At 37.1% G+C, this 12,141-nt stretch overlaps 1 protein-coding gene across 1 annotated transcript in view; it reads left to right on the top strand.

Annotated features, from left to right (window-relative positions):
- LOC145673152 (trimeric intracellular cation channel type 1B.1) overlaps positions 1-10,425 on the top strand; it is a 60,037-nt gene extending 49,612 nt beyond the window's left edge. The window contains exons 6-7 of the mRNA XM_081742579.1: positions 2,454-2,574; positions 10,245-10,425. Of these exons, the coding sequence (XP_081598705.1) occupies positions 2,454-2,574; positions 10,245-10,400 (277 nt within the window). The 3' untranslated portion in view covers positions 10,401-10,425. The remainder of the gene's footprint in view (positions 1-2,453; positions 2,575-10,244) is intronic.
- Positions 10,426-12,141: the final 1,716 nt, after the last annotated feature.

Raw genomic sequence — 12,141 nt, 5'->3', positions numbered from 1 at the left:
ACGATATTTACAAGATAACTTTGCGGAATGTGGTATGCCCTAATTTTTTTCACTATTCGAAACAGGTTTATTAATTAATGAAATAAATATGAACATGGGAACTTTTTAGTTTTTAAAATATTCCTGTTACTTCCTTCCGTATGTTGTCCAAGCATAATATATACTAGAAAAAAGTCAACTTATCTGCAATTTAAACTTGATATAACTTGAACTTATAATCCGGTTAGCATGTATATAAATGAATCCTCCCTCTTGCAAAATTCAGTTTCCTAATTTTCCATTACAAGTGATAATATATTGTATTTTTCTCTATTACGGAAACAATCACAACATTCACTCAATCATATACTATGCCTAAATTACTATTACTGTCCCTTTCATCACAAAGGCCATATAAAATGTGGACCTGACCTACAGCATAACGTGGGATCTGAACCACATGAGCACTCACTGGGAATCGAATCCAGGTTTCCTGTACCGAAAGCACGTACGCTAACCATGTCTTATTATTTTCTCATACAATGCTACGAAGCTATAAGAAAGAAGAGTGAAAAAAAAGGAAACTAGCATTTTAATCGGGAAATTTTCAGAACTACCCAGTATTATTTCCGTGTTTTTGGAAATATTCAAAGTAGATTTATGCCGAAGGAAAGACTACATAATTGCAATTCAAATTAAGTTAAACACTTATTTCTACTTTAGAAATAGTTTATATACGTCTTAGTACATGTGTGAAATTTGGTCAGAAAAAATAAACTTAAGGGCCGGAAGGGCTAAATACATTCTTCTGCCAAACTAATTGCGGTCGAGTTGTCAGTTTACTTATTTTGACATACTGAATACAAATCATAGAAAAACAAAATTACTACCCCTATCAGAATTGTTTGCTTGCTAGCTAAGGGTTTATGGCTAAGGACTATAAATTTATGATGAGAGCACGCAGTTTCTTAATAAGAAGCCTGCAGTGTTGTCACCTCTTGATACATATTTGTTAGTGTTATGTGAAAGTGATACCTTCATTACTTAACCACATCCGTTTACCACGCTTTAGTTTTATATGGCTATTCAATAGTAAAATTAGTATTCTAGTTGAGCTATTTTGCGTTAGGATACAGGCCAACATTTCATTATAGTTAACCGTTACTTTACCTTTATATCATTAATCATCACCTCCTTCCCTCTTTCTGCAAATCATGACACAAACTTTTCAATTCATCCCTATTGCATGCTTCCCATTAATGCCATGGCTAGAACTTTGGCTTTTCGTATGTGCGATCGTAGGCTCAAATCCTGCAGAGACTAGAATGCCTAGGATACAAAACTAGAGTTGTAGTTTGGATTGCACTTCGAACGTTGGACCCTTATCACAATCGATATTGCACAAGCACGTAAGGCAACATTGTTGTGGGGCGTTTACACTTAGTCGATTTGCGTTCGATTCAGTTGAATTGACGTCACTTTCAACTTAATCGACCGTGTAAACGGGACTTCAACTTAATCGCTTGTTGATCCAAGGCGACTATTCGACTGGCAACTGAATTTAAAAAACGTTCTATTTTCTGTGGTTGAAATAATTGAACACATCCATCAATCTGATTCGGCCTAGCTGCTTCGATTTAGTGGCAAATGCAGCGAGTCGATTTAGTCGTGCGACTAAATCGACTAAGTGTAAACGCCCCTTTATGGATCGTGTTGCAATTTGATGGTAACTTTGGCTTACAGGTCGTGGATAGGATATTCTGGTGACGATTTGTGCGAAAGCAATGAATTATTCAAGTCCAGGGTAACTGAATTACTAGCAGTACGATGAAGTCGGTTGACACTAACTGAATTTGAACTACATTTACATTCATTTAACAAAGTTGTGTTAAAGCAGCTCTATCAGTTTTGTTACAAACTTTAACACGGGAAATTTTATTGTGTGCAAGTGAAGTTAATTTATTAGCAAATTAATTTTAATAGTTTTTTCGGGGAGTTTCAAGAATACACAAGAATCTGGTTTCGGCTTTTAATTTTTAATTTAGTTTGTATGATTACACCGAATTCTGTGCAAATGAAGCTATTTAAAAATGCAATGTTAATAGCTAATTTTGTTTCTTCACTTCCTGTAGTTTCAAGAAGTCACAAATAAGAGTATTAAATTTTGTTGTTGCCTTTTCATGTACAAAATATTTTTTTCTCATTCTTTATTCGTGTTTTCACAATGTATTATTAGTTTCAATTATCAGGTCTTACTTCTATAGAAGTTGGTTAAAAGAAATAATTAAGTATAATTCCTGATCCGGGTTTTTTTAAACCAGAAAATTGAGAAAGCACTACAGAAGTTGCTAATCTGTCGCCTTGAACTGAATCTGTACAAGTACGGGAAGCAATTTTTTTTTTTTTTTTTTTTTTTTTTTTTTAAGTAACCTAAATAAGTCTAAATGTTACAAGTAAATATTTCTTACTTTCAGCCCAACAAAAGCGTGCATCGTGGCCTCACTTATATTTGTGCTAGATAAGAAGACTGACTTCATTTCAGCACCACATGCACTTGTATACTTTGGTATTGTCATCTTCTTCGTGTACTTTAAGGTAAGCATCTAGTTAAGAAGGATTTTAATTAGGAAGTGGTTTTTTTTCTATTGGGAAAGTCAAATTCACTAAATTACATTTAAGTGTATGAAACAATACGAGAATTTTAATTAGTATTTGCTTTATATAAGTTAAATTTCATATAGATTTCACGGAGCAAGGTTGTGATTATCGGGGTTTGTAATATTTGGTTCAGATAGTTCATTTGAAAGCCACGCCCTCCATACTAGGGTACATTCTTAGCTCACCTGGTAACAGCTTCTTAACACCCATGAATTACTAGAATAAGGAAGATCCATAGTTGTGAAGTAGATAGTCCTAAAATTCTCAATAAGAGTGTAGATGTCTGTCTACTTTCGTTTCGAAATTAACTATACGAGGTGCTATCCAGAATTTTCAGGACTGGTGCTGCCATCTGGAAAGAAGTAGAAGTAGTAGTAGTAATAGAAGAGCTTTGCACCGATAGGTGGCAAGACTAGCATATCTAATGAGTGAGTGCACAGTTCCATGCAGCTGGGTTGATGTGTTGAGTTTCCACAGTGCTTTTCATGATACTCTGCGTAGTGTGTGGCGATTTTACGATGGATCCGAGAACAGAACAGCGCGTGTGTATTAAATTCTGTGCGAATCTCGGGAAAAGTGCTACGGAGACTTTTGCAATGATTCCAACAAGTGTTTGGGGAACACAGCATGAGCCGTACGCGTGTTTGAGTGGCATGCTCCGTTCAGGGCCGGCCGTACAGACATCGAAGACAATGCCCACACTGGAAGGCCCATTAGCCGCACAACGCCAGACATTGTTGCCAAACTTCAACAAATGTATCCTGGAAGTCCTGTTCTTTGACGTGTTCAGCACCGCCAGCGATGCTTCTTAAATCCTCTGAAGTGTGTCGAACAAACGGCCTTTCAACTTCCTTTTCAGCTCCTGTCGCCGGTGATAACCCGTGACAAGAAGGTTGGAGCATCATATACGGTCTAACGAAGCTCCGTGCAAACTGCCACACGCTGTGCCTTCTGATCAGCAGTCAAGATCATTGGCACAAATTTTGCGGCGACATTATGCATGTCCAATTCAAGTCAAAATTCGTTGGCATGTCCCTTAACCAATTCTCACTTCATCAGCAAGGTCGTGAATGGTTCGACGTCGATTCTCACGAACCAATTGTTGAAGTTTGGCAGCATTGTCCGGCGTTGTGCGGCTAACGGGACTTCCAGTGTGGGCATCGTCTTCGATGTCTGTACGGCCGGCCCTGAACAGAGCATGCTACTCATACACGCGTACGGCTCATGCTGTGTTCCCCAAACACTTGTTGAATCATTGCAAAAATCTCCGTAGCACTTTTTCCGAGATTCGCACAGAATTTGATACACACGCACTGTTCTATTCTCGGATCTATCATAAAATCGTCACACACCACACACAGAGTATCAGGAAAAGCATTGTGGAAACTCAACAGATCAACCCAGCTGCATGAAACTGTGCACTCTCATCAGATATGCTAGTCTTGCCACTTATCGGTACAAAACTCTACTACTACTATTTTACAGATGGCAGCACCAGTCCCGAAAATTCTGGATAGCACCTCGTAAGTGGAAAGTTTTTGTAAGTAAAACTATCCAAATTTTTGTACAAATATCTTCAAATCATATCATTGTACTATAGATATTAATACTACTATCATCTACTTAATCCTAGACTTTTCTAATCATACTTGGCACAAGATTGGCCCCTCTGTTTCTCTTTGCATATATATTTTGTTTCGTAAATTACATAGACCATTTGGGAATGAAGTGAGTTTCCTTCCTGAACTAAAGCGGGAAGTACCTTTCTGGATAAAGAAATTGAGCAAGTTTTATGAAAGTTGAGCACACAAAATGATTCCCTTCTATCTTACGAAACTTATCTGCTAGCAACCAAATCTAATGCTACTGGACATAAGCTGAAAATAAGTGTTCTTTTACGATTTGTCTATATATCTATATCTATCTGTATATATATATGGCAACATTAACTGTGCAGTTCTTTATATGGTATAGTACATTTTATACTTTAAGCGCTTTCTCGAATTCTTCGACAAATAACTATAACATTCGAAGCATTAAGTATATTGCTCCAGAAATACAAGGAATTGTGAGTATACATATACACTTCACAAATGAAATAGGTTACTTACTGTGTTAGTAGAAATAAATGTGTAACTTTAATACAATAAAATCAAATTATATACTACAAAACACTTCTTGAAATCCTTCGATAAAGGAGTAAGTAATAGTTCGAAGTTCAATGTTTGTCATATCACAAGTACAAGGAATGATCAGTATTTTATAAAAGCGTGCTCCATAGAAAATTATTGAAATCGTGTTCTAATTTGTAGTTATTACCTGACCAGGATAGCAGTGCGGTTTTGGGAGGATGGCGCTGCTGTTTACATCAGTTTCTTGGCAAGCGCGGTGGGACAGGAGAGCGGAGAGTTTCACTCTGCAGTGTATCCAATGGTTTTTAAAAGTTGCAGTTGAGATATTATACATAGCCTAATCTCTTTCCGCTTAATAAAGAACGCCGTAAGTTGTGGTTGTAGTGAACCATTCCTGTAGTAATACAGAATGGTGAATAGTGATATATAAATGGAAATTACCAATTTAAGAACATAGCACAATTGACAATTCAGTGAGCTTCTACCTTGTATTAAGCAGATTGTATAAAAAATGATTACGTTTTATTCGATGTCATTATAAAACAGGAGCAGCCTGTAAAACGCTGCTCGCTAGTTTGTTCGCAAGTTAATATGGAGGTTTTTTTTTTTTTTTTTTTTTTTTTTTTTGCGTGTTACTTAAGATGTTCTGTATGTTCTGCAAATAACTTCAATAACTTTTGAAACTGTTTGTCTTAACTTGAGCCAGGAGCGCGTCAAGGCTGAATGTTTGGGGGGTGGTCGTTCGAAGTCAAATCAAAGTAAGTGTGTATTGCAAAAACAAAAAAGTAAAACAACTTTAGAAAAGAAGTAGCTATTGTCTGTAATTTCTAGAACAGAAATGGCCACCTGCGATTTCGAAGGTGGACTTTTTTTTTTTTTTCTTTAGCAAGAACGCCAATGTAAGTAATTTCTTTGACGTCTGCAAAGTATTTCGTCTAGGAATTAATTCGTGCGGGTGGACAAGAGATGGCGCAACGAACGGAGCGTCCCACAGTTCCGTGTATCCACACATGTGTTGCAAACCCCTGTCATCGCGTATCGTTCGTAGTATAGGGCAGTGGATTAAAGCGTCAACAACACCAGTTTATAGTTAAGTGAACATGGCGCAATTTGTGCCTGATAAAGTGTTTTTGCGGGGTGTCCTGCTGCATTACTTTAACATGCAGAAAAGTGCGACTGAAAGTCATCGTATTTTGGTGGAAGTGTATGGTGACCATGCTCTAGCTGAGCGAACGTGTCAGAATGGTTTGCACGGTTTAGAAGTGGTGATTTCGGCTTGGCAGACCAAGAGCGAGCTGGACAGCCAAAAAAATTTCAAGACGAAGAATTGACAGCATTGCTCGAGCAGGATTCGTGTCAAACGCAGGAACAACTTGCAGCAGCATTAGGCGTTGATCAAACAACAGTCTCCAAACGCTTGAAAGCCATGGGAATGATTCAAAAGATGTCACATTGGGTTCCACATGAATTGAAAGACAGAGACGTTGAAAGACGAAAAACCATTTGCGAATTGCTGCTTCAACGACAGAGCAGAAAGGGGTTTCTGCATCGAATTATTACGGGTGATGAGAAGTGGATCCATTACGAGAACCCTAAACGAAAAAAGGTCTGGGTGAAACCAGGTGAACCAGGTCCATCACAACCAAAACGAGATATTCACTGTGTAAAGGTTATGCTGTGCATATGGTGGGATATGAAAGGTGTGGTGTACTATGAGCTGCTGCAACCGGGTGAAACTATGAATGGAGAACGTTATCGACGACAATTAATGCGTTTGAAGCAAGCTCTGGCCAGAACACGACCAGAATGGGAGAACAGACATGATAAACTTATTGTTCAACATGATAACGCTCGCCCACATGTCGCAAAACCGGTCAAAACCTATTTAGAAAATGTCGGATGGGAAGTTTTACCCCACCCGCCGTATTCACCAGACGTTGCTCCTTCGGACTACTACTTGTTCGATTGCATGAACAACGATTTGATTGGACAGCGGTTTACTTGTTCAGAAGATATCGAAACATGGGTCTCTGACTGGATCGCTTCCAAGGATGAGGACTTCTTTCGCCACGGAATCCGTACATTGCCTGACAGATGGGCGAAAGTGGTGGCTAGCGATGGACAGTATTTTTCTTAAGGTATTTATGCATTTTGTGTTTGTACTACAGCTTCAATGTGTGCGTACCAACCGCACGAATTAATTCCTAGACCAAATAAAACAGAAAATAGTAAGGCCTACCTATTTTAAGCTTTATTTTACATTTATAATACAAAGGTGAAAATTCTTAGGTTTCATTTTTAAAATAAAAAAAAAATATCCTATTCTGGGGAATCGCCCTGATCGCCCCACCCCCTGGATCTGCCCCTGACTTGAGCATATGCGTGAAGTGGTTTATTACGAACAGGACAAAAAGAGCTGTGATAGATTGATTACAAGTAATCCGGTTAGAAACACTGCTGCTTGCATTTTAGTTCCAAAATCGGCCGCCCGCACTCGTTCGCTGGTCAGGTAATAATTCCCTGAATTATAATTGAATGGCTACTCCAGTTCAGACTAAGCTTTCGTGGATTGTTCCTTTTGGAATAGTTGGACGATAAAATAAATTTAAATATTTCAATGTGTGTGAATAAGACTCCATTGTGATCTTATACCCAATATTCTTCTACTACTGAAGTTAAGGCAACAGGGTAGAAATTGATAGCATATGTGCATTTTGCCACTTAGAAGGGGATCTATTGACACTTTTAACTGATTAGTATGACGCTTCTTGAAAGAAAATTTTAAGTTCAATTCTGTTGAAGCAGTTGCCCTCGCGTTACAAGATACAGATCATCTTCAAAATTAAATAGAATTTAAGTGTATTTCAGGGCGAATTTACCTTTTTCCCCTAGGGAAATAAACACTTCTTTCCACAGTCCTGATTAGGCAACTATAGCTACTCGTAAAGGAACCAGTGGCTTATCTAAGTTTCACTGATCTGGAACGTCAAGAAAATGCTTCAAAATATGCCAAAAACAATGGAAATTACTATACAGGGTGGCCCAAAAGTAGATGTACAGTCCCGTACTGATCAACTTATTACTTTTTATATCATTTCTTATTATTATCCATCAGGTAGACTTAGTTTCTTTATTTGTTCTTAATGTGTTTTTACTTATATCTTAAGCTCAGAACAGCCGAAACAAACAAACCTATAAGCTAGAATGATACACTTGTTCAATGCAGGGGTGTATACCTACTTTTGGGCCACCCTGTATTTCACAGAAGTTGGGTTTTTTAAGCTGCCCACGGAAGACACGAAGAATGCCTCAAAGAATCAAGACATATTTTGAAAAGATAAAGGCTGAAAGAATGAAAATCTTGAAATGGGACGTTCAGAGCACAGGGGAATCAATGTCCAAAATGATCAGAAAAGGGGACTTGATTTTGTCCACTGAACGCGCAAAAAAATTTGAGTAGCGCCGAAAGCTGTTGAAAGAAAATTAAATTTTAAAAAATTCAAATGTTGCAGAAGAAAAAAAATCAATTAGGTTTGTTGTAAATAAATAGGTCAAATTATGATTACCATAAATGATAGTGTTCGCAGTGTCACAAAAAAAATTTACTTATTCAATTATAGAAATTCAGAGAAGGTGAGAGAAATCAATACTAGAATCAGAAAGAAAGCCATTGGATCCTATCCAGTCGGGATTTGTACCCTACTTTCCTAAAATCTTGTTTTATATTTCTATCTTCTAGTACATATATTTCTAACTTCTAGATCTACCGAGAAGTTTCTTATTCCAAAGCCTTCTATTTACAAGGCTATGCACCTAGTGCGAGCTTCCATACGAGCGGATTGCTACATGCCTTACGCGTCTTGGTCAACTCATATAATACATGGTGACACTTATATTCAAAAGGAAAAGTCTGTCTGTGCTTAACGCTAAATCTTCATAGTTAGTCATGCAGATAGGTTGATTTGTTGAGTAGTGTCCCGTTCAGGAGTGAAGCTATGAGATGTGGACCTCAACTTAACGTGGAATCCGAATTACGTTAGCTTTCATTAAAAACAGAACTCTTCTGCGTCAAAGACGCGCACACGAACCACATACCATGAGATCTCGCTAATGTGTCGCTACGTGCAGACAATATGCATATTTAAAACTATTGTGATGATTTAATTGTAAGTTAAAAGCATTGTAATGATTTCAAAATGGATAGTAATGACACTAAACATTAACGTGCTTTTCAGTTTGTTGTTAAGAATAGTTATATTTAGGTTCGAGCATTGAAGGGAGATGTACGCGATAAGTTTTTTTTTTTTTTTTTTTTTTTTTTTTTTTTTTTTTTTTTTTTCAAAGTAAATTTTCAGAACTGTGGTCCATAAAGTATATTTCCTGTAAGTTTCATGTCCATTTGACAGTAGAAATCTTCGAATATTTTTTAATACTAATTATATATATTTCTATCAGCATTCTTTGCACTCTTTGTTTGCCGTTTCAATTATAGTAATATTTTTGTTGTAGACGATGAGAACATTGAAAATGAGGATAACAGAAATATGATCTTTGTTTCGAGTTGATGGTACTTTGAAGAAAAGGTATAACTTTACTTTATTTGGAGTAGATATTAGTGTAGATTCAGGAAAATTAATACACTACCTAAAAATGCAATTATGCGATTACGAGCGAAATACACTGTGCACAATGAAAACCACATTTTGTGCATAAACTATTCAAGAAACTTATAAGAGGTTGGTTCACCTGAACTTCGAACATGTACCGATAACCATAGTACTTTCAACCCACTCTACAGCAACGTAATCATACCCTGACATCGCCAAATTATTATTATTATTAGTTGTAGCAGTTTTACGTATTTTTAGAAGCTGTAGAATACTTATAATTGCATATGACTGTTACGCTTACTCTCATAAGCCTAATGAAAAATGTAGAATAATTAATGATGATTTTTCTCGAGTAACCATCTTATTCAGCAAAGTGAATCCACCATTGTAACGAAAAACCACAAGTATTACAAGCCACTAATTACAGTATACATAATCAGAACTTCTTTCAAACTCTTTTGTTTACATTTTCATATTCTCACAGCTCACTCCCCCCCCCCCAAAAAAAAAAAGTCTACCTCTGTTTCAGATATACAATTACATTAATCTCTCAACTCAGATATTTAAAGATCTTCCAGAAATATTTTTCAGTTAATACCGTAATCATGTACAGCTCAATATTTAGAACTAAAGAAAGGAAAGTTGTTTTAGGACATCAAATTTCTCCCCCAAAATTTCACTTTTTCGAACTCCAGGAATTCCAATGAGATTTTTAGGAAGATTTTCTAGTCGTATTACAGAACTATTGGTTTTGAGGTGACCACACGGCATATTCGTAGTTTAGTGTATCATTGAAATTTGTCTTTTTGAAGTTAAGTTTCATGTAATTCTTTTTTCTGGATGATATGATTGTATTTCTTTATAGTTGTCGTCATTATTGCTCGGAATCCACGATCCATTTATTCCTTTCGAGAACCTTTTCTGTGCCCTGTTCATGGGAGGCATCTGGGACTCAATGCAGAAGGTAATGCAGAGGGGTGGCGGCAGCAGCAAAGATGAAAATGCCAAAAAGAGCAACTAAACGCTGTTAACTACGAATGTAAAAAGTAAGTCCTACTTGTATTATGGTAAGTTTTGCTTAGTACTGTAAGAATTGAATGCGAAATAGAAGATTGCAACAGTAACTGACCATTTCAAATTAAGCAAATGTACTTATAGTTCAAATAATGCTAAAACTACTAGTAGTACAGTTAGATTACTTTTCAACATTGAGTATACAAAAAAGTATTAGTTTCGTCAGAAATTAGTCTTTACTGAACATTTCTTAAATAGGACGCTTAAATAGGTTTTGTTAATCTGTAGATAATCTGTGATGAGTGTCTTTCACAGTTTGTTAACACGGTCAAAAAATACGAGGGAGGACCCAAAAGAAACCGGACTTTCGTTCTAAAAAAAAATAATTTATTAAATTTTTTACAAAATTCTTTGTCTCCTTCAAAGTACTCTCCATTAAATGCGATTCATTTCTCCCATCTGCTTTCCCACTGTTTTAAGCACCTCTGGAACTTTTATATTGTCCAATGCGCTCTGCGAAGTTCTTTTTACAACCTCTACACCATCAAAACATTTTAGATTTTAATTCTCGGAAAATGTCATGTTGGTCAAAAAGTTTGGATCACTTTCAATCTGATTTTTCAAGTCCTGGCTCAAATTCAGACGAATGATTTGATCCTGTGTGAGCAGGCGAGAAACAGACTTAGCGGCAACATGTCTCATTTGCAAAACCTCACGCTAGCACGAGCTCCAACTTACTCCTGCCTGTTTTGAAATATCATCGATCATGAAACTACGATCCTCGCTGATTTTGGGGCAGATTTATTCGATGTTTTCGTCGTTTCGAAATAATGAAGAGCACTCAGAACGAGCATGATCTTCAACACTCATCTCACCACACTTAAAGCGCCCAAACCACTCAAACAATTGTCATTCTTAGTATCCTTCTTGAAAGCCTATTGAAGCATTTGGTAAGGTTTCGTTTCCGATTTTCTAAGTAGGAAGCAAACACACTCCTTGTTCCTTTGAATCTGCCATAACTATTTCGCAGACGGCAAAAAGAACAGTTGAGAAAAATAATACACTCAAACGTTAACCTCCTACGCAGACGCCGCTTGGCCAACTGATCTGGGAAGGTCTCTACTAGACCCACTTAGCAGGAGAACTCTCTACTACGCCTAGGAACGGCAGCGCTCTTTCAGTCCGGTTTCTTTTGGGTCCCCCTCGTATACGTAAAAATGTGAAATGCATACAGTACACCCATATATTCTAGAGCCTAACCGAACAGAAATAGAAATTGCTATTTAAAAAAAAATCAAAGAAACAAGTATATCCGGGTGTAGACGAGATTCCTGCTGAGTTAAATTTGGCTGGGATGAGTGAGAAGAAACTGGAACGAGATACTCGCTCATCTGGAAAAATAAAATATTTCAGTTTTATATCTCACTGTTATGCTGTGTTGGCTAAAGGATACGGTGGTGACGAAAATAAACGAAATGGTGGAATAAAGAAAGTGAGAGGAAACAACTGTGAGGAAAAACCCATACGCACGATGTTTGTCCACCACAAAGACCACTTGGCGCGAGCTGAGATTGAACCAGGAATCCCGTGCACCAGAGGTGAACGCTTCACCACTAAGCCACCACGGTCCCTTCCTCATCTTGAACAAGTAGGAATTGCCACAAAAGTGAAAAGAATTAATCATTGTCACAAGAAGAGCGACAAAACTGATGTAATAATTCTCGAGGTGTCTTTTATCGACATTATTA

This window comes from Thermobia domestica, chromosome 16, assembly GCF_964235325.1.
Source record: "Thermobia domestica chromosome 16, izTheDome1.hap1.1, whole genome shotgun sequence".
Lineage (NCBI taxonomy): Eukaryota > Metazoa > Arthropoda > Insecta > Zygentoma > Lepismatidae > Thermobia > Thermobia domestica.
This window is presented reverse-complemented; position numbering and strand designations above follow the sequence as displayed.